The sequence below is a fragment of the Notamacropus eugenii genome, chromosome 4 (assembly GCF_028372415.1).
Source record: "Notamacropus eugenii isolate mMacEug1 chromosome 4, mMacEug1.pri_v2, whole genome shotgun sequence".
Classification (NCBI taxonomy): domain Eukaryota; kingdom Metazoa; phylum Chordata; class Mammalia; order Diprotodontia; family Macropodidae; genus Notamacropus; species Notamacropus eugenii.
Window position 1 is genome coordinate 80,298,506 of NC_092875.1, and position 27,371 is coordinate 80,325,876.

The 27,371-nt window shown below is 48.8% G+C and overlaps 2 protein-coding genes and 2 long non-coding RNA genes across 6 annotated transcripts; 2 read left to right on the forward strand and 2 right to left on the reverse strand.

The window, feature by feature from the left end:
* Nucleotides 1–11: 11 nt before the first annotated feature.
* On the forward strand, nt 12–17,859 carry ATP13A1 (ATPase 13A1). Of its 2 annotated transcripts, none has more exons than XR_011965625.1 (26): nt 12–377; nt 1,292–1,381; nt 1,530–1,720; nt 2,816–2,888; nt 3,309–3,464; nt 3,646–3,715; nt 4,093–4,199; nt 4,286–4,415; nt 4,859–4,914; nt 5,216–5,342; nt 5,449–5,586; nt 5,670–5,790; nt 6,216–6,373; nt 6,615–6,790; nt 6,972–7,082; nt 7,201–7,326; nt 7,633–7,741; nt 14,665–14,864; nt 14,949–15,045; nt 15,314–15,483; nt 15,587–15,701; nt 16,029–16,225; nt 16,497–16,704; nt 16,832–16,943; nt 17,155–17,298; nt 17,513–17,859. XR_011965625.1 is itself a non-coding variant. In XM_072602467.1 (26 exons), the coding sequence occupies exons 1-26, from the start codon at nt 12–14 to the stop codon at nt 17,621–17,623; spliced, it is 3,594 nt and encodes a 1,197-aa protein (XP_072458568.1). In that variant the 3' UTR covers nt 17,624–17,859. The 2 variants fall into 2 exon arrangements, 1 of the variants encoding a protein (XP_072458568.1); XM_072602467.1 differs by having other exon boundaries at nt 16,562–16,704.
* Nucleotides 8,234–8,900, reverse strand: LOC140500154 (uncharacterized). Its single transcript, XR_011965627.1, has 2 exons — nt 8,825–8,900; nt 8,234–8,726 (listed from the first exon to the last, which is right to left on the reverse strand). It is a non-coding gene; the product is annotated as an uncharacterized lncRNA (long non-coding RNA).
* Nucleotides 12,286–14,728, reverse strand: LOC140500153 (uncharacterized). The gene is made up of 2 exons (XR_011965626.1): nt 14,641–14,728; nt 12,286–13,128 (listed from the first exon to the last, which is right to left on the reverse strand). It is a non-coding gene; the product is annotated as an uncharacterized lncRNA (long non-coding RNA).
* A 627-nt stretch (nt 17,860–18,486) lies between the features above and the next one.
* Nucleotides 18,487–27,338, forward strand: GMIP (GEM interacting protein). Of its 2 annotated transcripts, XM_072602468.1 has the most exons (21): nt 18,487–18,798; nt 18,892–19,029; nt 19,952–20,042; nt 20,209–20,269; nt 20,391–20,448; nt 20,530–20,655; nt 20,878–20,942; nt 21,221–21,331; nt 21,487–21,567; nt 21,648–21,794; nt 21,893–22,030; nt 22,167–22,363; nt 22,484–22,584; nt 22,675–22,764; nt 22,961–23,100; nt 23,203–23,391; nt 23,857–23,994; nt 24,193–24,428; nt 24,505–24,814; nt 25,752–25,812; nt 26,627–27,338. In XM_072602468.1, the coding sequence occupies exons 1-21, from the start codon at nt 18,582–18,584 to the stop codon at nt 27,163–27,165; spliced, it is 3,234 nt and encodes a 1,077-aa protein (XP_072458569.1). In that variant the 5' UTR covers nt 18,487–18,581; the 3' UTR covers nt 27,166–27,338. The 2 variants fall into 2 exon arrangements, with proteins under 2 accessions (XP_072458569.1, XP_072458570.1); XM_072602469.1 differs by lacking the exons at nt 18,487–18,798; nt 18,892–19,029 and adding an exon at nt 19,360–19,477.
* The last annotated feature ends 33 nt before the right edge of the window (nt 27,339–27,371 follow it).

A 27,371-nucleotide genomic window follows, 5' to 3' on the forward strand; every position in this document is an offset into this window, starting at 1 on the left:
AGCTGAGGAAGATGGCGGCGGCGGCGGCGGGCTCCGGTGGCGGTAGCGGCCCGTGTCGGGGACCGCCGGCTGCGCGGCCGCTCCTGCTGCCCGCAGGGCCTGCGCTAGTGGCGGGCGGGGACGAACTGGTGGCCGCAGTGTGGCCGTACCGGCGCCTGGCCCGCCTGCGCCGCCTCACGGTGCTGCCCTTCGTGGGGCTCCTCTACCCGGCCTGGCTGGGGGCCGCGGCCGCCGGCTGCTGGGGCTGGACCGGCGGCTGGACAGAGGTCCCGGAGGCGGCTCTGCTCACCCTGGCGGCCATTGGGCTCGCGCACGCCCTCACCGTCCTCTCCGGCCACTGGTCCGTGCACGCGCACTGCGCGCTCACTTGCGCTCCGGTAAGTGCGCGCGCGTCCGGGCGGGGGAAGAGGGGCAGTGTAGGGTGGACTTTGGCGAAAAGAGAGGGGTGGAAGGTGAAGCACCTCCCCCGAGGCCACGTCCTTCCCCGCCTACCCCTGGGCTGCTTCCTTCTCCGCCCGCCTTGCCTCTCGTGCCGCGGGAACTCGGCTCATCCCGGCCGTCCCGGCCTCCCGCGATTCCCCACGTGCTGTGTGCAGCCTCCCTCGGCCGGCATTCCCAGGCCCACCCGCCGGGCCTCTGGGTCCTCGCAGCGCGGCCTGTCACCTTCCCTCGGACTGCATTTCAGATGGGTGGGACCTTCCTGGCCCGGGGCCACTTGTAATCTTGTTTAATCAGCCTCCAGCCCCGTGACGGAGCTGTTGTGTGCCACGTGTGTGTTTGCCCTGGTCTCCGGTAACTTTACGCTTGGCACCCACACACCTGTTCCGCCTCCTAGCTGTCTCAGGTGTCTTGGAGCCGCCGAGTGCGACTTCGGTCATGAATACTCACTGGCCTCTTGGGAAACTCTATCTCTCCTGCTTCAGGCACTGGGAATCGGAGAGCAAATGCTCACTCAGAAACCAGTATTAAGTCATTTGATATTCCTTGTTCTCAGACCAAGAGGGGGCGTGTGTCCCCTAAAGGGGAAAGTCCTATAGTTGAGAAACAAGCTAAGGAGAAGGGTTGCTGCCTGAAGGGACAAGAAACCGAGATCTCTTTTCAGACCTAGAGTTGGCTGGGACTGTGGCGGAAGAATGTGGGGAAGGGGTAGAGCTAAAAAGGATAGGACTTACATCTTTTTCACTTGGTTTTAAATTGGTGTATTTGTTTTCCTGGCACTGGACAAGATAGGACTCAACTTTATGCCTCCGATCTCTTTTACCTGGGACTTAAATTTTACTGTTACTTACAGGAATATGATCCCAGCAGAGCAACTGTGGTGAAGGTGGTCCCAACTCCCAACAATGGATCAGCTGAGCTTGTAGCCTTACATCGAGATGAGGTAAGGAAGCATCATAGATTCAGTAGGGTTTCTGGAGCCATATCCTGGTTGCGTGACAGCATCCCTGTGTAGAGCCTTTAGGCTCCAGGTCCCCGGATGGGTTCCCCTCTACCACCACTTACACAGTAATCCAGGCCTGTTCTTCCAGGGAGAAGGCGAGCAGGAGGTGCTGTCCTTTGAGTTTCAGAAGATCAAATACTCATATGACAAAGGGGAGAAAAAGAAGTTCCTTCCAGTGGCATTTCCTGTAGGAAGCCCCTTTTCCTGCTACCAAAATGCCCGGGGCTTTCAGGAAGATGCAGAAATCCGAGCAGCTGAAAAGAGATATGGTACCAACAAGTGAGTTTTCTGCTTGCCTCAGAAGAGTCATCTTTCCTGTCAGGGACTTCTTACCCTTCCTACATACTGTTAGTTAGCTCCTAGAATTCCTTCTAATTCCTGCCCTTGAATTAGGTTAATATTCTGCCTTCAACTGCTCCAGACTAATTGTTGGCAGGTCTCCCTTATTCCTGATGGTTCCCTTTCCAGTTCACCCTGTGCAGTAATGTCAGACCAATATTTCCAAAGCACAGAAAGTTAAGGTGACATGTTTGAAGTCACACCATCTGCTGTACTCATTACTGCTATAACCTCTGGGCTTCTTTTATGCTCCAGTGCCATTCTGCTCAGAAATTTTTGATGGCTCTCCGTAGTCTATGAGATAGCTGAACTTCTCCACCTTGTGTATGAAGTTCCTACAGTCTGACCTTTGCCTACTACTGCTCCCCTATACAAACTTCATCTTTAGCCAAACTGGTCTCCTTAGTCTCCCTCCACCTACCCCAAATACTGTGAGCATTGCTTATCTTTGTAGCCTTTGCTTATAACTATCCCCCATGATTGAATGTTTTATTTCCCCCATGTTTCTCTAAATCTTTTCATCCTTCAGGACCAGCTCAAAAACCACCTTATTCATGGAGATTTTTTGACCACTGTCATTCCTTGACCCTTTCTCACTATGAAATCCCTAACATTTTGTACTCTTGGTACATTGTGCCCTCTGTTGATCTCTTCACCCTTGAAACTCATCTCAGCAACCTGACTGAGCTCCTTGAGGGCAGGGCCCCTGTCTTCTATCTCTATCCCCAGTGCCCAGTATGGTGCTCTGCAAAAGATGGGGTTCAATAAGTGTGTGTTGGGAATAATAATAAAATGACCAGCAGGATTAGCCCAGGGAGAGACAGCAGTGTTGCCAAGTCTGTTCTGCCTTAGTGACTCTAGGAGCAGATTACTACTTGCTTTTCCTAACCCTCAGTCTGGGCTAGAAGCTGGAGAGACACATCCTACAAGATTGTCAGCAGGTGGGGATTTCATCTGATTTTGGGGGGCTGCCCTGCACCCCTTCAGAAGCCTGATGTCTCCTGGTGGGGTTGGGGGGACTGGTCTCCTTTTCAGGGCGGAGATGGTGGTGCCTGAGTTCTCGGAGCTGTTTAAAGAGAGAGCCACAGCCCCCTTCTTTGTGTTTCAGGTAAAGGTACCTCTGTTGTCTCTGAGGTTCAGCCCCTGGTGCTAGGGCTGCTGTGCATGCCCTCTCCTCTCCAGTCCAATCCAACAAGCATTTATTAAGCACCTACTATGTACAGGGCACCGTGGTAAGCACTGGGGATTGAAAGACAGAATGAAAAATAGTTTCTGCCCTCAAGGAGCTTACATTCTAATGAAGCCTATGTTTTCCCTATTATTTCACTTGGGGAAAGAAGTAACCCTTGTTAGTTCACTATTTAGTGACAGGCACCTCCACTTCAGGAATAAGTAGGCCACCTATTCTCCCCATCTCCCCTTCCCCTGAAACCCTTGCCCTACCCTCCCAGGGGTCAAGGTCCCTCCTCCTGCCATAGACAGGATAAGTCTAGGCCTGATTCATTCTGTGTCTCCTGATCCTCCTCAGGTGTTTTGTGTGGGGCTATGGTGCCTAGATGAGTACTGGTACTACAGTGTCTTCACCCTCTCCATGTTGGTTGCCTTTGAGGCATCCCTGGTACAGCAACAGATGAGGAATATGTCAGAGATTCGAAAGATGGGCAATAAGCCTTACATGATCCAGGTATGGTGTAGGATGGGCTGGACTAGCTTAGTTTTAAGGACAGCTAGCTTGCCCAGGAATTCCTCTGGGCAAAGCTCAGGGGGAGGAGTTGGCAATGTATTGTTGGCTATGCCTAGACTTGGGTCAAGATTGGAACTGTTGATTACTGCTTATTCACCACCATCCCACCTCATTCTGGCAGGTTTATCGGAGCCGAAAGTGGAGACCAATTTCCAGTGATGAGATCATACCTGGAGATATCGTCTCCATTGGTAATGTTCTGGGTGTGAAGGGATCCAAGTTCCCAGATCCAACCTCTTTCCCCTACCCTCCCTACTCCTGACAATCGTAGATATTTAGAGCTAGAAGGGACCTGAGAAATGATCTAGTCCAGTCACCTGCTTTTCTAGATGGGGGGAACTAAGACTTACAGAGAGGAAGGGACTTTTAGATGATAGTGCATTGATTTGGTGATAGATTCAAAAATAAAATCTAGAAGTTCTGACTCCCCTTGACTATTCTGAGATGTATTATCCTCAGTCCTATCCTAGGGAAAACTGGGTCCTCTTCATCCTTCTTCCATGTGTGGTGGTAGGGGAGTCGTGAATCAAATGGGCTCTGTCTCCTAGTAATACCATCTCTCCAATAGGTCGCTCCCCCCATGAAAACCTAGTCCCCTGTGATGTGCTACTGCTGCGGGGCCGCTGCATTGTGGATGAGGCCATGCTCACTGGGGAGTCAGTACCACAGATGAAGGTAAGGAAAGAGCAATGAAAGTCTAGGGGAATGTGGGGACCTGGGAGACAATTAAATTCTGAAGGCCACTGGTGATCTCCTTGCAGGAACCAATTGAGGACTTGGACCCAGACCATGTGCTGGACATACAAGCTGATTCACGCCTCCATGTTATCTTTGGGGGCACCAAGGTTGTGCAGCATATTGCTCCCCAGAAAGCCACCACGGGGCTGAAACGTAGGTTTTTTTCCACCTCCAACATTGAATGACCTAGCTGATCAGGCATTTCTTTTGCTGCCCTATCCCCCTCAGTGAAAATGACTCTTGACTGATGTGGTTTCCCCCTGCCCCCAGCCTGGGTCTGATGCTGACCAGTTTTGGTCTGTGACTCAGTTTGTGAATAAAGCATAGGTTTAGGTGTGTGTACATGAACAATTATGAGGTGATCTCTGAATTATCCACACTTCCATTCCTCCACAGGGCTACATAAGGATAATCATATGTTGGTTTTTCCTACTTCCCATTGTAGCTCATGTTTTTCTCATCCTCCAAGTGATAATGTAATGTGTAGAAAATATGTGACAGTTGGTAAAGGTAAATACAGGCTATGCAGATCAGAGGCGGTTTCTCCTTCCTCTGGAGATCACCCAGCCTTTTAATTGCCTGTTTGTCTCCCACAGCGGTCGACAATGGTTGTGTGGCCTATGTTCTGAGGACAGGCTTCAATACGTCACAGGTAATAGCCATTGGGTGAGGTGGATAGGAGTGTGATGTAGCGGAAGATTGGCAGGGGCGGGGGGTGGCAGGAGTTCTTCATGTCTTCAGTCATGCTGTCAGGCTGATTGACACATTTTCCCTGCTACTGTTATGAAATATCTTCCATTATTTCTGAGCCTCTGCCCCTACTTTAGGGTTTGGTATCTGTTTAGTCCTTGAGGCCCCAAACAAAAGTGACTACCCCACCCTGTACACAAAAAAGAGCAAGGCTCTCCATCTCCACTACTTCAATTAAAGAATCTTTATTCTGCCTCTCCCAGGGCAAACTGCTTCGCACAATCCTTTTTGGAGTGAAGAGAGTGACTGCTAACAACCTAGAAACTTTTATCTTCATCCTCTTCCTACTTGTCTTTGCAGTTGCAGCAGCAGCATATGTTTGGATTGAAGGTAAACTGTCTTGTTCCGTGGGCCTAGAGGTTTGGCCAGGCCTTGCTCATGTTCTTTGCTTTGACATTGATCCTGATTACTCATACCATATCTGTCTCCCACCCAGGCACTAAGGACCCCAGCAGGAATCGATACAAGCTGTTTCTGGAATGCACTCTGATTCTGACTTCAGTTGTGCCACCAGAGCTTCCCATCGAACTGTCTCTGGCTGTCAACACCTCTCTCATTGCCTTGGCCAAACTCTGTGAGTGACCTGGGTGGGTGGGAGGAAGTTGGCCACCCACGGAGGCAGCCCCAGAGGCCTTCACCCCGACTTGTTTCCTGCAGACATGTATTGCACAGAGCCGTTCCGGATTCCCTTTGCTGGGAAAGTCCAAGTGTGCTGTTTTGACAAGACAGGCACCCTGACTAGTGACAGCCTTGTGGTTCGGGGCGTGGCGGGGCTCAAGTGAGTGACTGGGCATGCTGATCTGGGCTCTGGGGAGGATAGAAAGCACTCTTTTAAGTTTCCTCAGGAATTTTGCCTGACCCAGGAAGTGAACCTTAGTGTTTCAGGTGTAGATGATCACATGGAAGTCAAGGTTATAGCTAGGGTGATCTAGGACAGATTCCAGTCCCTGTGGTGGACCTTTATTGCTCATACTCCAGTCTATAGAATGGCATTGCAGCCTCAGAAGGGAGCTTGTTCAACTTTTCCACTTTCCTCAGATTCCTCATTTTCCTGTTGTTCAAGGCTTTCTTCAGGACTGAGGAGCCAGACTGGGATATTGGATGCCTAGCCATCCCTTTTACTCTTTGGGTGGGAGGTTGGGAAAGGCACTTGCAGCCCTGTCTCCACGCTGTAACCTGGCTGGCTGTTTCCCATCGTTGCAGAGATGGGAAGGAGGTGACGCCAGTGTCCAATATTCCTGTAGAAACACACCGGGCCCTGGCCACATGCCACTCCCTAGTGCTACTGGATGATGGCTCCTTGGTAGGAGATCCTCTAGAGAAAGCCATGCTGACAGCTGTGGAATGGACTCTTACCAAAGGTGAGTAGTCACTTGGGACTGCCTTGGGAGTGAGCTCAAGAGAAGGAATTCTCTTTGTTTGGGTTCCAGGCCATGGGTACGGGGTGGAGGTTTAGTTTGGTGTGGAGCTGTCTCATTGGATACCAGAGTAGCAGTGCTGGGAGGCAGTGGGACATGAGCAGAGTGGATTTAGGGTGGAGGGTTGGTATCCTTGCTGCCTAATGAGTGAAACCCCTCAGGACTCCTGCTTATTTGTTTCCAGATGAGAAAGTTTTCCCCAGAAGTATTAAAACTCAGGGACTGAAAATTCACCAGCGCTTTCATTTTGCCAGTGCCCTGAAGCGAATGTCCGTGCTGGCCTCCTACGAGAAGATGGGGTCTACCGACCTGTGTTACATCGCTGCAGTGAAGGGGGCCCCTGAGACCCTGCATCCCATGGTGAGCACCACCCTGGTGCTCTCCCACAAGACTGACCATGTACCTGAGATGAGAGACTCAGGCACTACATGGTTTCCTATTGCCCTGGAGCACATGTTGGGGACTACTGGCCACAGGGGTGGCTGGAGACCTCTGTGGTTGGGTTGGTCAGTTTATAATGCAATTTTTCTTTCTCCTCTAGTTTTCTCAGTGCCCAAGTGACTATCAAAGCATTCATACTGAGATCTCCAGGGAAGGAGCCCGTATCCTTGCTCTAGGATACAAGGAACTGGGCCATCTCACTCATCAGCAGGTATCTGTCCTTCCCATTTTCTTGTGGCATAGAGTAGTATTTCTTGTCAATGGCCTTGATGTAGCTTGGCTGTCTCTCCAGCATTTCAGCTAAACTATTCTTTGTGACTCCTTCCTAGGTACGAGAGGTTAAACGTGAAACTCTTGAATGCCACCTGAAATTTGTGGGTTTCATTGTAGTCTCCTGTCCACTCAAAGCTGACTCCAAAGCTGTAATTCGGGAGATCCAGAATGCATCACACAGGGTATAGCTGCTTCCTCCTTTGTTGAGACCCATACCCCTGCTCCTTGTCTTCCCCTACTCATACTTCATAGGATCATAGAATTAAAGCTGACAGGGATGCTAAGGGCCATGGAATTCAACCTTCTAGCTTTGCAGGTAGAGGTGAAGCAACTGACCCAGGGTTACCCAGCCAGTAAGTATCTGAGGCTGGATTTGAACTCAGGTCCTCCTGACTCCAGGCCCTGTACCCATTATGCTCCGAGCTGTTTGTCCTTCCTCCTAGCTCATTCTGGACATTGCCCTCCTAAGCCATGACCTGTTCCTCCAGGTGGTCATGATCACAGGTGATAATCCGCTTACAGCCTGTCACGTGGCCCAGGAGCTACACTTCATTGAAAAGGAGCACACATTAATCCTTCAGGCCCCCACCCAGAAAGGTAAGCTTTGGATTCTGTGTGTGTGACAGGATGTCCCCTTTTTGACCCCTGGTGGCAGGAAGCATTGTGTTCAGGGAGGTGGAGCAAGGGCCATGGTGGGTTTCTGTGTCCATGGGGGTGTGTGTTTCCGAGGGCCTCCTGCAGAGTCATACAAACTCTGAGTAGATGCTGCTTGTTTACCAGATACTGATTGACAATTGACAGGCCAAACTAATCAGTTCTTTTAGTTCAGTACGTGATTGTTGAATCTCCTTTGTGTCATCTGAGTTGTGGAAGAGCCAAGGTCTCTGTGGCTAGAGAAATAAACTCGCATGTGCTTCAAGTAGAGTCACTGTAGGTGTAGTTTGTGCTGAGATAAGTGTGGAGTTCTGGAGTAACTCAGAAAAGGGAGATAACACTGACTTGAGTCAGTTATCTGAATCTCAGAATAATCACAAATTTTTTTTCCACCTTAGTAAATAACCTCTTTTATTTTTAAATTTTTTAAATAAATTTATTTATTTTTAGTTTTCAACATTTACTTCCACAAGTTTTAAATTTTCTCCATCTTTCTCCCCTCCCCAAGACAGTGTGCAATCCATTATAGGCTCTACATACACATATTTTCACGTTAGTAAATAGTGTAGAATTAGAATGAATGGGAGGAGCCATGAGAAAGAAAAAACTAAATTTAACAAAATAAGAGAACAAATAGTATGCTTTGATCTGCATTCAGATTCCATATTTCTTTTTCTGGCTGTGGATGGCATTTTTAACTTCATGTGTCTTTTGGAGTTTTCTCACACAACGTTGTTGTGTTACTGTTCTGGTTCTGCTCAGTTCACTCAGCTTCAGTTCATTTAAGTCTTTCCAGGCCTTTCTGAAGTCCACCTACTAATCATTTCTTATAGCACAATAATATTCCATTACATTCGTATACCATAACTATCACAAGTATTTATTAAGCCATTGCTAATTGCTGAGAAGATATGTTGAAGCTTGCAGTCTAGGAGGAGGGAAAGATACCAACACAAATCAGATAGGGTTTGTAAAAATGTTTAAAAAAAGGAATCTGTGAAGCACAAAGAGGAAGTTGTTACCAACCAGGCAGGCTCCAGGAAGACTTTTACATCAGAGGTGGCTTTGGAATGGGGCTGCAAAGGAGAAGTCAGAATTAGAAAAAGAAAGAAGATATTTCAGACCTAGAGACGAGCCTAAGCAGACACACTGAGGTGGAAGCACAGCCAGTTTCAGGAAGAACAGAGCTGCCCTGGCTTGATTTTAAAATCTCCTGCATGAAGAAAAATATAAATCACAGATTATGATTTGGAAGGGACCTCAGAAACCATTGAGTCCTCTGGGTTCTCTCTTCATCCTCTGCTTGAAGTCCTCTGGTGGAGGAAAAGCTCACTCATGGTGATCGTCTGTTCCACTAATGGACAACTCTAATTTTGAGAAAATTTTTTCCTTTTTTGAAACTGAAATCTGTCTCTGTAGCTTACATCATTGTTTCTGGCTTTGTTGTCTATGGCCATGCTGAACAAGTGGTAATACTTCCCCATGGTAGCCCTTCAATTACTTGAACACATTTTCTCCCCACCCCCACCTCCCAAGTGTTCTCTTCTCCATGCTTAACCTTCCACATTTCCCTTTTATGGGGTGACTTCTAGTCCCCTTGCTCTCCTTGTTGCCTTCTCCTAGAGGTATTCTAGCCTGTGAATGTCCTTCCTAAATTATGATTCCCAGAGTTCAGCAGTACTCCATGTTTCACCGTGGTACATGGAAGCTCATTGATTCTAGATCTGTCCCACTAAATAATGAAGCCCAAGGTCACATCAGGTTTTGCTTTTTTGACTGCCAAGGAACACTGATTCATTGTGCTTGTGATCCCCTCAGACTCCCAGGTTGTTTTCACATACCTAGATATTCTCCCTTATCTTATACTTACGAAATTAATTTTTTTAATCCATGTGAAATGTTGCATTTATAAATCCTCATTAAAATTTTGCCGTATTGAATTTACCTAGTCATCAAACTGTTTATGTCCTGTCAGTCAGAGCTGTGTTAGCTACCCTTCCTGGTTTCATGATCAACTCAGTGATAAAATTTGAAATTGCCCAGGGCCAGGGTCTGAGATATTCCATCAGAGACCTCTTTCCAGGTTGGCATTGGCCCAACAATGGTAATTGGATCTCTGATTTCAGCCATTCAGCCAGTTCTGAATCTCCCTGTCTCTCTCTCTCCCAAACATCTTTTGACTCTCACTTAATGGACAAGGCTGAAAAAGTCGGGGGGAAGCAGGTGGTAGAAAACCTAAAGTAACCTTACTTGGGAGACATTAGGAAGCCACTGCAGGTGTTTTAGCCAAGGAGTTACCTCACCAGGTCTGTGCCTAAGAAAGGTTATTCTGGAAGTTATACCAAGGCCTGGCTTGGAGAAGAGACTGAAAGGAGTTGGGAAGAGCTGTAAAGGGATGGCAGCATTGCAGGAAGGTGGAAGTGAAGACTGATCCTCAGTGAAGAGTAGTAGTACTGGAGAGAGACCAAGTGAAGGCAAAGGATTCAGGAAATGCTGCAGAAGTGGACTCACTGGAACCTGGTCTTGACTTGATACAAGGAAGAGGCATGAATAGTCCAAAGGTTATGAACATGGAGGACTGGCTGAGCTGTGATGCCACTGAGAGAAATGTTGGAGTTAGAAGGGTCTTCTGGGAAAAAAGACAATTAGCTTGGTTTTAGAGGGATTGAGTTTAAAGTGTCAGTGCAGGATCCAGCAGTTGAAGAAGACAGTTCTACCCATGTATAAAAGGTTCCTGAAAGTAACTCATAATGTGGAGCACAGAAGGGAAGTTAGGAAAACCTTTGTCTCAATCATCTCATCAGTTCCTATTGGTTAAATTATCATCTCTTTTTGGATGACTCACATCTGTATATCCAACTCTGATCTCTCTTCAGAGCCAGCCCTTTGTTATCATCTACTTGCTGGACCTCTCCATTGGAATGTCTAAAAAGTATTTCAAACTCAATATATTTTAAAGCAGAACTGATTTTATTACTTCTAGCCTTTCCAGTTTCTGTTCTGGTTACTGTCTTGCCAGTCACTTAGGTTTACAACCTTGAAGCCCTCCTCAACTCTTTCATTTGGTTAAGCCTACCTTCCCCAGTATCTTATCAGTTTTCACGTCTTGTTGAGTCTCCCTCTAGAAGCATCTATCCCTTTCTCTGCCTATTTCAAACCTTCATCACATTCTCCAAATCAGTCTTCCTGTTTTCATTCTTTCCCCTACTCCAGTCCATCCTCTACACAACTTTTAAAATTTTTGTTCCTAAAAAACAAATCTGACCATGTCATTCCCCTCCTCACAGATCTGCAGTGGCTCCTTGGATCGCCTCTGGGATTAAGCACAAACTCCTCAGCCTGACACTTCAAGCTTTCCGCAGCACAGCTCCTCCATTTGCCAGTCTTCCTATAACTCTCATTTACATGTTCTTCTTTCAGGCAGACTGGCCTAGTAGAACTCCCCTGTGCCATTGGAATCCCTTGCTTCAGAGCACACCTCCCACCCAAACCTTTTCCTGATTCTCCCTTATTGTCAGTGCTCTCTTCTCGAAGTTACTTGATGTAACTTTGTATATGTTTTATATTTATCTATCTCTGTACCTTTTGCATCCTCTTTTTCCTGTAGAACTAAGCTCCTTGAGATCTGGGAATTTTATTTTTGCCTTTCTATACAATGATGCCTTGCACAAACTTGGTGTTTTAGTAAATGTTAGAACATTAAGTAGAGCTGAATGGACATGAGTAATTGAGTAGTTCACCTTTTTAGAAATAAGTTTACTCAATTGTAAAATGAAGTTAAACTAAGTGGTCTCTATGGTATGACAGTCTGTGATTCGATTCTAAGTTTTGTCTGGTTACCTGTGTAGATATATGAGGAGGAGAGACTAGGGAGGCATGGGGACAGGATGGTATAGTGATCCAGACACAGTGATAAAGACCTGCACTGTTGTGCTGGCATCAGTAGGAGTTGGTGGTTCAGTATATAAAGGATGAAAGAAAGGGAGAGTGGGGAGGATGGCATTGGTAGAACTAGGAAAGTTTAAATGGATTAGTTGGGTGAAGTTGGAGAAAAAAGGGAGATTATGATCCTAAATTTAGACCTGTAGAGTTTTTGAGATGGCCATTTAATCCCCAAAATATTTTTAAATCCCTTCTCTCTGCTAGTCACTGGCATTCAAAAACAAAAACATCCCTGCACTCAAAGAACTTAAATTCCACACATAAGTAAATACACAATAATTTAAGGGACGAGAAAGCCCTAAACTAGTGATGGTGAGAAAAGGCTTCATATAAGCGTTACAGACTATGCTGGGTCTCAAAGGAAGCCAAAGATTCCAGGAGGTAGAGGAAACGAGGGAGGGCATTGTAGGAATTGGAGACAGCCAGGGCAGTTGCAAGAGACATAGGAGGGCAAGTGCTGAGTTGAGGGGATAGGAAGTAGACCAGCTTGGCTGTAATAGAATTTTCAGGATAGGGAGGTAAAATGAAATAAATTTAGAGACAAATTGTAAAAGAATCTTTTTTTTTTTATTCTGAGTTTAACCAACACCAAATAAGATGAGCATTCCCATATACAAAGTAACCTTTTTTAAAACAATAATTATACATGGAACTGAATTTCTGTTCTGTGCAGCTTGCTTTTCCTTGTAGTATGTGATTATTTCAACACATAACCTTCAAAGCTGTCCTGCTTGTCTCTGTTTCCTTTTGGCTTTCTCTTGGTGCACTTTTAAAAAGTTGACCCTCTTCTTTCATTTCTTTTTCCTTTTTTTCCAACCCTCAGTTCTTTCAAAGTCTTTTTTCTTCTCTTTGGAATATTGTTACTGTATAAACTCTTCTCCTGGTTCTTCTTGCCTTACTCTTCTTCAGTTCTTATAAATCTTACCAGGTTTCCCTGAAACTCTCACTGAGAGATGTATATAGTTTAGCTGGGAGGTAATAACCATTGAAGATATTTGAGCAGGGGAATAATGCCAGCCCTGTGGTTTAGGAAAAGGATTTTGATGGCTTGGTCAAAAATGGGTTGAAGAGATTAGAGATTGAAAGCAGCTATTACTGCTATTTGCAGGAGTTCAGACTATTGGAAGGAATTTAGAAGAGAAATTAGACTAGGTAGGTTCACATGTCTTCTGAGTAAAGATGTTCTTTGAAGTCCTGGAAGCTCATGAGGTGGCCAGGAGAGGTAGAAGAACTGTTAGGGGTCAGGCTGCAGGTGATGATCCAGCAAAGGAGGCTAAGAAGATGTGGTCAGGTAGGGAGGAGGAAAACCAGAAGTGAGGGGCCACAAAAGCTTAGGGAGGAGAAAGTAGTCCTGAGGAATGATGATCCAAAGCTACAGAAGATGAGACCTAAAAAAAGGGCCAATCAGATAGCAAATAAAGAGAGTAAAACCCTTGTAGGGGAGTTTTAGGTTGAGGGGTGGAGTTAAAAGCCAGATTAGAAGGAAGAGAAAAGTGAGTGGGATGGGAGTTAAGTAGAGGCAATGGGCATAAATAGCTTTTTCTAGGCATTTGGCTTTGTCTGTGAGGAAGAGATATGACATGATAGCTTGAAGGGGTAATCAAGTGAAACCTTTTTTCTAAGAATACGGAGCTCTGGGAATGTTTAGGCTGGTAGGAAAGACTCCAGGAAATGAGAAAGAAGGGGTGAGTGAAAGGGTGAACTCCAGAAGGAAATAGGATTGTTGGAGTTGGAATCCAGAGCACAAGTAAATGGCTTTTACAGGACTTTAGCTGAAATGGGGGAATGGGAAGAAACATGAGCTCACAACAGGCAGTTTCACTTTTCTCAGTAAAGTGGCCCCACTGCTTAAAGAGCGTTTTTAGTAGTCACTGTCAGTATAATAGTAAAGCAATAAGGGAGAAATTAAAGGATCCTTATGAGGTAGTGAAAACCATTTGGGATTAATCCATATAAATGTGTAGTAAGACACAGTTCATACACTTGTGTGACTTTGTCCAAAGGTGAGAACTTGCCTATTTGTATCAAACAACTTTGAAATTAAGTGAATGGGAAATTAAGTGAATGCCTGTGAATTGGAAATGGCCAAACAAAACATGGTATGTGAATTGCAACATAAGAAATGATGAAAGAGCTGGTTTCAGAGAAGCCTACAAAACTTATGTGAACTCAGGCAGTGCGGTGAGTAAAACCAGGAGAACATCTTTATGATGACAACAACATTGTAAAGAAAAGCAGCTTTGGAAGACCTAAGAACTCTGATCAAGGCAGTGGCCAACCAAAATTCCAGAAGCCTAATGATGAAGCACATGACTTGTAGAATGAGAGGGATATTTTTTTAAGAAAGCTATTGAAGGAGTTAGTTATGCTGGACTTTGAAAAGTCATGTATAGGAGGTTTTCTTGGGAGGGGGTCATTAAAGCATTTCTTTAAATGCACAGAAGAGAACAGAATGAAAGCCAGAAAGAAACATAGATGAGCAGGACAGCTTCAAAAGTTACATGGGGAATTAATTATATACTTGAAAGGCAAGTTGTATCTTACAGAAATTCAGTTTCACGTACAGTCTTGTTCTTTTTGGCATGGTGAAATGCTCATTTCGTTTAGTATTCGTTAAAATCAGAATAAAAGATTCAAAATAAAGTAAACGTGGAAGCTTTCGTCAAGGGAGGGGATAAAGATATGGGAATCATTTGCAGAGTGGTAGAAGTTGAAGGCAGGAAGATTAAATGATTACTGAAGGAGAGTATAGAGATAGCTGCCTTGTGAGATTCTCATAGTTTGAGGTCAGAAGGAAAGGAAGGCAGTAAAAAGGGTAGAGAAAAAATGCTAAAGGGTAGGACAGTCACTACAATATCATAGCATCCCAAAGGCCAAGGAAGGAGAGAATTCACAGTTACCATGTGTCTTCTGATGTGTTACAGGCTCCGAATGGCAGTGGCAGTCCATTGATGGCACCATCATCTTCCCACTCATCCAGAGCTCCACAAAGGAGCTGACTTCAAATTACGCATTGTGCCTAACAGGGGATGGCCTTGCCCACCTCCAGGCTTCTGACCATCACTACCTGCTCAAGCTCATTCCTCATGTCCAGGTGTTTGCCCGAGTCTCCCCCAAACAGAAGGTGATCTTGGAGCCTGGCCAGGGGTGGGGGAGAAGGGACCATTATAGGCTTCCCTCTCACTGACCACTCCCCCTCCTGTCCTAGGAGTTTGTCATCACTAGCCTAAAGGAGCTTGGCTACGTAACCCTGATGTGTGGGGATGGCACCAATGATGTTGGGGCATTGAAGCATGCGGATGTGGGTAAGGGAAAGGGTGGTGGGTGAGACTCCCCAGTGTGAATAGGGACTCATGCACCTGCCTATCTATACAGCTTCTAGTGTAGGGGTGTGGGGGAAAGTGGGATATTTATTGAGACAGAAATTTGTTTAGGTTGCGTGATTGTGAGTTGTGTGGCCATTCTGCCTATGGCCAAAATACTTTAAAATCTTCCCCAGAGTCTCCCAGTGTCTTCTGTAAGGGAAGGAGGGTGCCCATATCCTTCCTTTCCTGCCCTGCTTGTACCTTGCAGGGGTTGCTCTGTTGGCCAATGCCCCAGAACGGATATTTGAAAGGCGTCGAAGACCCAGGGATGGCCCCAGTGATGGGAGACTCTCTCTGAGCAGCAGCAGCAATGTGAGGATGACCTCAAGACTGGTTAAGCATCGGCCTGCACGGGAGGAGCAACTGAATCTCCAGCGGGTGTGTGACATTGCCAAGGAACTCTAGGATGGGGGGTTGGGGTATAGGAAATGAGTCCTGGGCTAAAACTTGGGCATGTGTCTGTTTCCTTTCCTACCTGCAGGAGCGGCTCAACCAGGTGCTAAGGGACTTAGAGGAGGACCATGCCCCTGTTGTGAAGCTGGGAGATGCTAGCATAGCAGCCCCTTTCACCTCTAAGCTTTCCTCCATTCAGTGCAGTGAGTATCCAAGTCCCAAGGGACATAGCACTAACAGATACTGACCCTTCCTGACCTCCCCTTACTAACAGACACTAGCTCCTCATCCTGTGCCCAGTCATTTTAACTAACCCATTCTGTTGCCCACCTGCATTCTGGTCTACTCCTAGTGATTGACCTCTAATACTCAATGACCCTTCACTGTTGTCTCCCCTCAGGGAACCTACTGAAGCCCAGTGCTAGTCATCACTAATCTCCCTCCTTTAGGAACAGGATTTTTTTAGTGTTGGTTGCCTTCTAGTCCCCAAACCTTGACTGTGAGCTATCCCCCTCTTCTTCCTCTCCCAGTCTGCCATGTCATCAAACAAGGCCGGTGCACTCTAGTGACCACGCTACAGATGTTCAAAATCCTTGCGTTGAATGCACTCATCCTTGCCTACAGCCAGAGTGTCCTATACCTGGAAGGGGTCAAGTTCAGTGACTTCCAGGCCACACTGCAGGGCTTGCTGCTGGCTGGCTGCTTCCTCTTCATCTCACGCTCCAAGGTTTGTAGAGGCAGTGCCGATGAGCAGACAGCCATTGTGGGAGATAGACGGGGAAGACATTGCCTGGTCTGTAGAGACTAGTGGCCCTGCAGTCAGTACAGAAAGGGTGGGGGTCAAAAACAATCACAAAGGGGTTTGTTTTTGTTTTGTTTTAATCCTGTTAACTCTGAGGCATTATGAGGACTGAGGGGCAAAGGCTGGGGGAAGACATCTAAAAGATGGAAGTTTTAACTGAAGGAAATGAGTGCATCCTCTTTTTTTCCCTTGGGAGTCTGGGGTCTGTCCTGCTTCATCCTCTCCAGAGCAAGGATGAGCAGAGGCCTTTCTAACCCCCAGCCCTTGAAGACACTATCACCAGAGCGGCCACTACCCAACATCTTCAATCTGTACACCATCCTCACCGTGCTCCTGCAATTTCTGGTGCACTTTTTGAGTCTCATCTACCTGTACAAGGGGGCTCAGGCCCGAAGCCCTGGCAAGTGAGTAGTGCCTTCCCCTTTCTTTTTCCTCCACTAAGTGATAGGTAGGGCTTTGCCAGAGTTTAGAGGATAGTGACTTCTGTCCTGATACATGCCTTTGGAGTCCTAATCCTGCCTTCTTCTCTAGGAAGGAGGAGTTTGTGGATTTGTACAAAGAGTTTGAGCCGAGCCTGGTCAACAGCACTGTGTATATCATGGCCATGGCCATGCAGATGGCCACTTTTGCCATCAACTATAAGGTGAGTCCTCTCCTACTGAATTAACCCCATAGGATCCCTGATTCTTACTGACACCCCAGCCCTATAGGTCCCCCAATTTCTACCAGTGCATCCAGCCCCATAATACTAGTCCTGGAAGACCATAATTCCCACCAAACCTTACCTCACTAACTACACTGAGCCCCAGGAGGAGGTTAGGGCAAGGGGTTTGAGTGACCCTGGCCTCCCCCAGGGTCCCCCATTCATGGAGAGCCTTCGGGAGAACAAGCCCCTTCTGTGGAGCCTCGGTATATCCACTGCTGCTGTTGCTGGTCTCCTGTTGGGTTCTTCCCCTGACTTCAACAGCCAGTTTGGGCTTGTGGACATCCCTGTGGAGGTAAGGAGGACTTCCATTCAAGCTACTACTGATTCTGGTGCCCCATTTTTGTCCTTTGGGGTTGCTCCAGTGAACACTGACCTTGGCAAGCCTTCTAGTCCAGACCCTTGGAGTTTCCTCTATCCCCCTCTATCCCTTCAGAGGCCCCAGGGAAGTTTCTAGTAGAGTTAGCTGGGTTCTCTCCCCCTTCTAATGCTCCCTTCATGTCCTCCAGTTCAAGCTGGTGATTGCTCAGGTCCTGCTGTTCGACTTCTTTGTGGCCCTTCTGGTAGACCGTCTCCTTCAGTTCTTCTTGGGGAGCCCGAAGATGAAAGTGCCTTCATGAGCCTGCACCTAGGGCCCTCCTTCCCAGGACTATGGACAGGCGACCATGTCAGCCCAGAGTGGGGGCCTGGAAGAGCCCAGACTGTGTAGGGAGGAGCAGTGACCACCCCCTTCCTCATCGATGTTCTAAGTGATGTTCTAGGACAGACTTAAGTGGGAACCTTTTGTACTGTGGCCCCCTGCTCTATTCCCTCCCCCTTTGTTAAATAAAGCGGCATCAGCGTATTTTAAAATTAACCTAAGCCTCAACTGTCTGTTGTTATCATAGGATGAGGGATTTGGAACTGAAAAGGGTCCCTCTTTTGAGAGGAGTCTCCAGGTTGGGAAGGGGGTAGGCCAGCAGTGCAGGCAAAGTGAAGCTACCTCAGCCTGCTTGGCTGGTTTTTTGAAGGCTTCCTTCCTCACCCAGTCCCACCCTCTGTCCATTCCCAACAACTGGTCTAGCTGGTACTTGCTTTGGGCTTCCATTAACTCTCCCCTCATTTAATTTTTTTTTTTAAATGGAGAGAGGGTTGTTTTTCCTACCATCCTATGAACCAACAAAAGGTGGTCCAGATCCTTCCCCTCTACATGTCAGATATCTTTCCCTTTCCTTACTCCCTAATGGCTGTGAACTCCATGGGGCAGCAGTAAGAGGACCAGAGGCTTCAGTCTGGGACTGTTTGGACTGCCTGTCCCAGATTTCAAGCTGGAGTATTGCCTCTCCTCTTTATAAGGTTCCTCCCCTGCTTGGCTAGTTCCCAGCCTACCCAGTCAGGGAGAGGTTAATACTTAGCTTGTCAGCCAGGAGCTGGAATGTGGCCGAGCCACCCTCACCACGACCTGGCTAGGGCAGCCCCCTGCGTCTGTCCCAACCTGTGAAGGCCACCCAGAAACACGATCACTGGGCTCCTGTGACCTGGGGTTCTCACAAGGAGGCCCTGAGCCAGCTGGGGCCAGTACCATTCCCGGAGCAGCCCATGGTCCACATCTGCCAGAAAACTATGAGCCGGGCTGGGGCTGTGGGGGAGCCCCCTGAGCAAGCCGGATGCCTGGGACCCCCAGGGGTGTTGGCCCAGGAGATGCCTGGACTCAACGCTGGCTGGAACTCACCGGGCCAGCTCCGCCGTATCTCGGCGCACCTCCGCCTTATCAACGGGAAATTCCTCAACTTTCGGGCGCTGTGCCGTGAGGGCTGTGAGTGATGGGGGGTGCAGCTGGCAGACGGGGGCCAGACCCACAGAGCGGAGGCGGGGGCGGGGGAAGGACCTTCACACCGTCTTCCCGCAGGCGGAGCTGGGTCCGACCCCCTAAAGGCTCACCTGAGGAACCTGCTTCAGGCAGTGGCCGAGCTCCAGACCCGGTACCCAGGGCTGGCAGGACCACATGTCTGGGGGGCTGCGGCAGCCCTAGTCAGCGCGGTGCAAGGTGAGAGGGCGGGGCCCCGAGCGAGGGGGCGGGGCCCCAAGCGAGGGGCGGGGCCTGGGCAGGGCGGGTCTCGGAGAAGCCCTCGGGCTGTGCGTCCCGGGGTGTCTGGGTCCGACGGGGCAGGAGGCAGGTTCCCGGTCCCTGCCCAGGTTCCAGCTCGGATGGTGACCAGGGCTGGCAATGCCGGCCAGCGAACCAAACTTCATCCCCCCGGGCCTGCTCAGCTTGAAGCAGCACATGGAGGCGGGAGCCAGAAACTGGGGGCACCGTGAACTTCCCGCCGGGCGTGTCCCCGCCCTGTGCATGGGGGGCGGGTCCCCATACGGAAGCAGGAAGCCTGGGGGGTGGGGGGAGGGGAGAGGTTGGCCCCTAATGTTGCTGCATCCGGTCACCTCCACCTAGCAGCCCCCTGGGCCTGCACCTGGAGCCATGGAAGAAGCTCAGCTCGGTATGAGGGGGATATGAGGGTGCAAGTTCCCCCCTCCTCCTTTCCCCACAGCCACCCCCTCCTCGCCCTCATGCCCGGCCCTCCCCCATCCGGTTGCCAAGGTGGGGGAAGTGTCTGCTTCTGCTTCTGCTGAATGTGGAATGGGGTGGGGGAAAGGCCCAGGGACGTTGAAGAAGCACCATTGTCCCTCCATGAGCTAGTCTGCGTGCAGGCATTTGTGTGTGTGTCTATGTGTATGCTTACCTGGAATCCGGTGTACACACACGTGTCAACGTCTGTGCATCGGTGAGTTCCTGGAGCCCTAACTGGGATTAAAAACTCGGACCCGGAAGGCAGAAGGGGTCTGAGTCTTGCTAGGATTGAAATTTCATGCAAGCTCAGGAACACCTGCCTCAACGTGAGGCGGTCAGTGCGCATGAGACAAGTATAATTGGGGTGTGTACAACCCTTTCTACACCCCTGTCCCACCTCCAGGTCTCCCCCAGACTCGGGGCACTGAGAACAGAAATCGTTACAGTGAGATCTTCAGGAGCCTGGACAACCTGGAGATTTCCTTGGGAAATTCGTGAGTGGGGGGAGGGAGGGAGAAGGGAGAAAGATAAGCCTCAACCCCAGAGTCCTGCAAGATGACCCCCTAAGCCCCAGAAATCCAAAACCCACTGACCCCCAGCCCAGACAGACTCAACTGTGGGGACACCCTAACCTAGCTCCACCCCTATCCCCACCTCCAGGGCTGTGGAAATGTTGGTTGGAGACTCAGAGCCATTGGATAACCCTGAGCCAGGAGTGGAGGTAAGAGGAGAGGGAGAGGGAAGGATTGGATCTGCTGATACCTCTAAGAATTCCTACTTAGGTCCTAGGGAAGGGTTCAGGGGTCAGTGACTACTGGCCAAACACTGAGTTTTTCCCTTAGATTAGTGAGACCCAAAGCTGGAGCAGCCCCTTCCCAGGAGACCCTGTTCTTCTCACAGGTATAGGTTGGAGTCAAGGGCTGGGGTGTGGGGTCAGGTTAAGGTTTGGCATGGTTCCTTCAGTTGACCCTATTTCCCAAGGGGAGGAACTGGATACCCGACTTGTGCGCAGTGAAGGGGGTGTGGAGGCCGCCTTGGATTATGCCAAGATGTGGAGCAGACACCTCAAAGAGATTCTGAGCTGGACTGAAAAGAGAGCAAACTATGGTGATTCCTGGCCAAACCCCAGCGCTGTCCCTTGACTTCTGGCTTCTGCCTTTGTCTTCACTCTGCCTTTGGACACTAACCTTAACCTCTGGGCCCCAGTCTTTAATCCAGCCTTCTGACTTTGACACTCTCTTGCTCTGTCTCCACCTCTGACCCTTTATAATCATCTATTCCCAGCCATGACCCCTAAGCTCAGATTTGATTTCATTTTTCCCTTTCCAGAGCTAGAATTTTCCAAAAACATCATGAAGCTCGCTGAGGCAGCAAAGGTATCCATCCGGCAACAGGTATGGCCCTATTAACCCTACTCAGAGTCATTCCCCTGTTCCCCATCCCCATCCCCATCCTCCCTCAGCCCCTGCCTCCTGTCTCCTTTCCTGTGGAGGAAAGAACCCAGGCCTAGGAGTCAGAAGAGCTAGACTCAATCCTGGCTCTGATGCTGGTCTCCAGTGGCCTTGGGCCCAGAGGGTCAGTTGATCTAGGTCTGTAAGGTCATATCCAGCTCTATCAGGCTGTGGTCCTTTAACTCTCTAGCTTCCGCTCTTGATTTGTGCCCCTTCCCCAGCATCCTCCAGGACCACTCCGAGACGTCTATGGGCTCTTCTTAGAGCAGGACTTCATCCTCGGAGACCTGACACTGCAGATACTGGCCCAGCAGAAACAGAATTATTACCAGGTCCGTGTGTGTGTAAGACGTATGTATGTGGGCATGCGTGTGTGCCTGCATCCTCACTGACTCCTCCTGGGAAGAGTTGAGCAGGTAGGGAGTCCCACAGCTACATAAGACTTTCTCAAAGAGCTTCCACTCAATCCTGTTCTCTATCCCTGCAGCCCCTGGTGGCCCAGAGGAATGAAATAGAGAAAAGACGGAAAGAGATGAAGGCCCAGTGGGCTCGTGAACAGAAGAGGATGGTGAGGGGAATGCCAGGGGAGAGGGAGGTACCTGCTCATCCCTGACCCCTACCACCACTGACCCTGACCTCTGACCCCAGAATGAAGCAGTGCTGGCCTTACGGCGAGCTCGGGTCCAGTACCTGCAGAGGAGTGAGGATGCACAGGCTCGAATCTCAGGCCTTCCTGAGATCCCCAGCAAGCAGCAAGAGCGAAGACGCCGTTCACGGGAGGATGCTCAGGCCAAGGTGTGATGCTCAGTGTGAGCATCTCCCCCAGTGTTTCTGTTTCCTCTCACTCCCTGTGCCTCAGTTTCCCTTCCCTCTCCATACCTTGGTTTCCCCAGGCACTGGAGGCTGAAACTCACTATCAGGCCTGTATCCGGGAGGCCAACCTCCGGCAGCGGGATCTGGAGGCTACAAAACAGAGAATTGTGTCCTGTGTCCGGAAAATGTTGCTTCAGGGGGATGTGGAGCTCAAGAAGGTAAGTGTTGGGATAGGGGTGTCTCTTAGATTTCTGTTCCCTTAAGGAAGATTTGAGGGCCTGTGAAGGTTTGAGAATATTGGGAAGGGGAAATTTCTGGGTTTCTGAGCGACCAATAAAGGATCTATGCTTCTAGGTGTCCCTGTACCTCTTCAGCCTTCGAGGGGACCTGGCTCAACGAGGACCCCAGGGTTTCTCAGCCCTTAGTGAATGCTGTACGCCCTTTGAGCCTGGCCAGCGGTACCTTGAATTTGTACAGACAATGTGGCCAGAGCCTCCACCTCCAGCCCCACCAGATTTCTCCTTCCAGGAGTTTGTGGCCTCAGCACACAGGTAGGATGTCTTTGGATCAATATTCAAGGGATGGTCAGTACCTAGTGGGTCAGGCCAAGGGGGATGTGAGAGGATTCTAGTGCCTGAATGGGCTCAGCACTCATCTCTAACTCCCTTCAGCTCCCCTCTGGATACTCGAAAGAAGGTTCCATCTCAGCAATCATTGCAGTCCAATGAATCCTTATTGGAGCTCAACCCTTGGGAGGATCCTGGGGACCATGGTGAGGGCGAGATGTTTTGGGGAGATCGGAGTGAGGTGATGGAGCACCCAGAATGATTTATACTCACAAGCTGCCATTGTCTCCATCCAGGGAGCCTGGGCATCTCTCTAGGCAGTGATGTGGACAGTATAGGTGGAAGCAGTGAGACTCGGTCTCTAGACTCTCCTACATCCAGCCCTGGTGAGGTTTTAATTTTGGACATCATCCCTTCAGCCTCATAGGTATAGAAAAAGTGAGAGCATCTCTCTTCTCCTTGTGACTCATCCTCCTAAATGATCCCCACACTCTGAATTCTCAGATAACCTTCAAAAGAGGGGAATCAGGGGCCAGACTTGGGCAGCCCTAACCTGAATATCCCTTCCCTACTGACCCCCAGAGCTTGGGGATGGAGCAGACAATGAGAAGAAATGGACACTGTCCAGTGCAGCCCAGACTCACCGTTTTCGAAAGCTTCGAGGTCCAGCTAAGTGCCGTGAGTGTGAGACCTTCATGGTCAGCGGGATCGAGTGTGAGGAGGTATTGTGACCCCAACTCCTCTCTGACTTCTTGCCCCTTGATGACTCTCAGGCTTTCCATGATTCCAAGTGACACTCAACCCCTTTATGATCAATCCTGCAGTGCTCTTTGGCCTGCCACAAGCGTTGCCAGCAGTCTTTACTGATCCTGTGTGGCCACAGGAAGCTCCCAGCCCGAACTCAGCTTTTTGGAGTTGATTTTCTACAGCTGCCCAGGGATTTCCCAGAGGAGGTGCCCTTCTTGGTCATCAAATGCACTGCTGAAATTGAGCACCGTGCCCTCAGTGTACAGGTGCCAAGTCAATTCTATTTAATAAGTATTTAAGTGCCTACTGTGTGTCACACATTGTGCTAGGGTACTGGGGATACAGTGACAAAAATGACAGTCCCTGCCCTTGAGAAACCAATGTATAGATTAAAAAATTAAACAAATATATTTTAAGTAACAGGGGGAATTAGCAATTAAGGAGATCATCATAGGTTTCCTTTAAGATGAGGCACTTGAGTTAAACTTTGAAGGAACTGGTGGTCTTGTTGAGCAAGAGATGGAGAGGGAATGTATTCTAGGTATGGGGTGAGGGAGGAATCAATTCTCTGGTTCAGGCCTTGACTCCTAATGACCCCTGGCCAGACCATGATCCGTGAGTCAACCATCTGACCCTTGACTACCCAGTATCTTATGATGGACCCATGAACTCTGAAAGATTCAGGCCTTACATGACCCCTTGGCTTCATGGCTTAAAACTCCAATCCTCAGGGTATTTACCGAATCAGCGGATCCCGGGTTCGAGTAGAGCGGCTATGTCAGGCCTTTGAAAATGGCTGGGCCTTGGTGGAGTTGTCGGATAACTCTCCCCACGATGTCACTGGAGTACTCAAGCACTTCCTTAAGGAGGTGAGGCTCAGGCCAGACGGGAAGGGGGAATCAGGAAGCCAAGAAGGATGGTGGAGGACTGCACTTGGGTACTAGGCTTGGGAGACTAAAAGAGGGAAGCCAGGTGGGGAAGATGGGAGCCCATGAGGGATAGGAGGGTAGAGCAAGAAATCAAGATCTCTTCTGGGTGTAAAGCCAGAACACTCCTTGTTTTCCCAGCTTACAGATTCTATCATCCCCTCCCAACTCTATGGGGCCTTCATCTCTCTGGCTAAGACCTTGCAACCAGAAGTATCATCAAATGCCTCAGGGAACTCTGAACCTGAACTCAGTCTTGATCCCAGCCCCAATGCTGACCCTGCGGCTGAAGCTGTTAGTGCCCTGAGAACTCTTCTGAGACAGTTGCCTGGCTCTAACTACAATACTCTTCGGCACCTGGTGGCCCATCTGTTCAGGTAAGGTTGGGGCTGAGGCTAGGGCAAGGAGCTAGGCAGAGGTCTCTAGGTCTTCTGAACCCAGGTCTTCTTCCAGGGTGGCCTCAAGGTTTGAGGAAAACAAGATGTCAGCCAACAACTTGGGCATCGTGTTTGGGCCAACGCTGCTTCGGCCACCAAAGGGCCAGGGTGGGGTCAGCACCAGCCCAGCCACCTGTCTCCTGGACTCAGGATACCAGGCCCAGATGATTGAGTTCCTTATTGTCCACTATGAGCATGTCTTTGGGATGGAAGAACTCCCTCCAACCACTGCAGAAATATCCGACTCTGGAACTCCTGATCTTGCGACCCAGACCTCTGCTGAAGAAGGGTCTGGTTCTCCAGGGGTCCAAGCATCATCTGATGAGGTAGGGTCCATTTCTAGTCAGTCTCTAGGCCTCTCTAGTACACAACCTCTCCAGAGGTCTTGTATACTACCAAAGAACCTGGGCTGAGTCAAGGGAAGTGGTGAAGCAACAGTTTAAGGGTAATGGGGGAGGGGAATGGGAACAGTAGGGTAATAGGGAAGAAAGAATAGTGTGCTACAGTTGGGGGATATGTGTGCATGTGTGTGCTACAGTGTCAGAGGTGATGAGAAATAGTATAAGTAAATTGTAAAGACGAAATGACATTCTGAGTCCCATAGGAAATGGTAGGGGTGGGGAATGGTACCTCCTAGAAATCTGATGATGCATGTGAAAGCATGAACTTGCCCAAATTACAGCAAACCTGAGGGAATGTTTTATGTTATCAGAGAGATTTCCTCCAGAAGTTGTGAAGTTTCTGTGTAAATTCTGCTGACTAAGTGGAAAAATCATTGACTTTTTAAGAAACTCTCTAAGGATTTACAAGGAATAGGGAACAGTGAGATTTTTGAGGGGTCCTGAACACTTCTGATTCTAGCACTGTGCTGGGGTCTGTCCTGGGCCTGGCTCACAGAGTAGGAATCCATCTCTGTGTGCCTGTCCATGGCCGAGGTAAGGCGGTATGGGTCTGTCTCAGGTAAACTCTCAGAATTTCTCTCTCTCTGTCCCAGTTTAGATGCTTTTGGCATTGGGTTTGACTTTGGGGGTTTCTTTGTCTCCAAGCCAACTTAAAATCTCTGAGTCGATCTGAGCTGAGACTCTCTGAAGGTCTTTGGGTTAGACTACCTGTCTTGGGCTAAACCTTTTGAGCCAGGTCAGCACCTGTAGGTCTCTATTTCTGTCCCAGGTCTGTAGTTCTATCCTGGATCAGACTCTGAGTCTCGGAGTTGGGACCTCTTGAGTCTGTCTCTTGGGGTCATACTCATGATTCTCTTCACAGACTCCGTCCAAAGGTGATCTCATTGAATGGGTCGTGGGGAACCCCTCAGCAGAGGGAGAAGGTGAGTGTAGTAGTTAGAAACAACTGGGAGTATTTGGAACTTGAGTCTGGGACATCTTAGGTAGACATGACTGCCTCAAAGATTTAGGGGTTACTCTGGGAGGTAACTGAGGAAGGGCTGACAGCATTGATATCTTGAACGTCCCTGAGAGGTTTGGCATACTGTTGCCCTAAGTGAATTGAATTATTTCTAGTAGTAATAATAGCTAGCGTTTACATAGGTTTGCAAAGCATTTTAGAGATATTGTCTTATTTATCCTTACAAAAACCCTGGGAGATGGATGCTGTTGTCCCCATTTTACAGATGCGGAAAATGAGGCAGAGAGGTTAAGTGACTTGTTCAGAGTTAAACAGCTAGTAAGTTTCTATTTGAACTCAGATATTATTGACTTCAGAGGTAGCTAGATAGCTGAGTGGATAAAATATTGAGTCTGAAGTCAGGAAGACCTGAGTTCAAATCCAGCCTCAGAAACTTAACTAGCTGTGTGACCCTGGGCAAATCACTTAACCTCTATTTGCCTTAATCCACCGGAGAAGGAAATTGCAAACCCCTCTCATATTTTTGCCAAGAAAACCCCATGGACAGTGTGGTCCACAGAATCATGAAGAGTTTGATACCACTGAACAATTCCTGACTCCAAGTCCAGTACTCAGTCCACTTCAGAACTTGGGATACTGATGACCTGGGGATATCTGTGGGGGGCCTAGAGGTACAATATTCCAGGGAATAATTCTCTGAGGAATGTATCTGTATCAATAATGTTGGAAGAAGATTTAGGGAGGCTAGAATTAATTAGCCCCCTTTCCTCTTTCAGATTTCGATCAAGTTCGTGAGGAAACCCCTCTAGGGACACAGTCCCGGGGTCATTTTAGTCGCCAGCCTGTGAAATATCCCCGGGCAGGGGGAGTCAAGCCAGTCATCCACCAGTTGTCCAGCTTGGCCCTGGTGGCCTCTAAACTCTGTGAGGAAGCCCCTATCAAGGAGCGTCGTGGAAGCCTTCGGGGCCAGGGGCCTTGGACCGGTGCCTCCCCAGAAGGCAGCCCCCTTCGCCGAGCCAAACTGCCAAAGCACTTTGAAATTACCCAGGAGACAGCCCGACTCCTCTCCAAACTCCAGAGAGAAGGGTCTCAGGATAGCAGGGAATTTCCCTGCTGCCCTGAGTCAGAGCCTCAGTCCCGACCCCTGCCCTATCAGTCCCAGCCCCAACCCCAGCCTGAGCTCCAGCCCCAGCCCCTGCCCCTGCCCCAGCCTGAGCTCCAGCCTCAGCCCCTGCCCCAGCCTGAGCTCCAGCCCCAATCCCAGCCCCAGCCTGAGCTCCGGCCTCAGTTTGAGGAGGCTGAGGACCATTTGTGATTTATAATCCTTCCTCCCCATCCTGAGAGCCTCAGAGTCAATGCAGGTCATTTTCTGGTCATTCAGAGCGGTTAGACTGACCATATTTCCTTGGCTCTCACTGACCATTGCTAGCAGTCAATTAACTAGCAGTCAATAACTCGCAGTCAATAAATTTCTCTGCCTTCCTTGTTTCTGGTTGTCTGACTTGGATTATATATAGAGCA

Excerpts from the sequence above, each read along its gene's own strand:
- ATP13A1 (XM_072602467.1), top strand. The coding sequence starts at position 12 with ATGGCGGCGGCGGCGGCGGGCTCCGGTGGCGGTAGCGGCCCGTGTCGG. Across the intron at positions 7,327-7,632 it reads TCCAGAATGCATCACACAGG|GTGGTCATGATCACAGGTGA; the intron begins GTATAGCTGCTT and ends CTGTTCCTCCAG. Across the intron at positions 17,299-17,512 it reads TTGTGGACATCCCTGTGGAG|TTCAAGCTGGTGATTGCTCA; the intron begins GTAAGGAGGACT and ends CATGTCCTCCAG.
- GMIP (XM_072602468.1), top strand. The coding sequence starts at position 18,582 with ATGGTCCACATCTGCCAGAAAACTATGAGCCGGGCTGGGGCTGTGGGG. Across the intron at positions 21,795-21,892 it reads GGGAGGATGCTCAGGCCAAG|GCACTGGAGGCTGAAACTCA; the intron begins GTGTGATGCTCA and ends TGGTTTCCCCAG. Across the intron at positions 23,392-23,856 it reads ACCGTGCCCTCAGTGTACAG|GGTATTTACCGAATCAGCGG; the intron begins GTGCCAAGTCAA and ends TCCAATCCTCAG.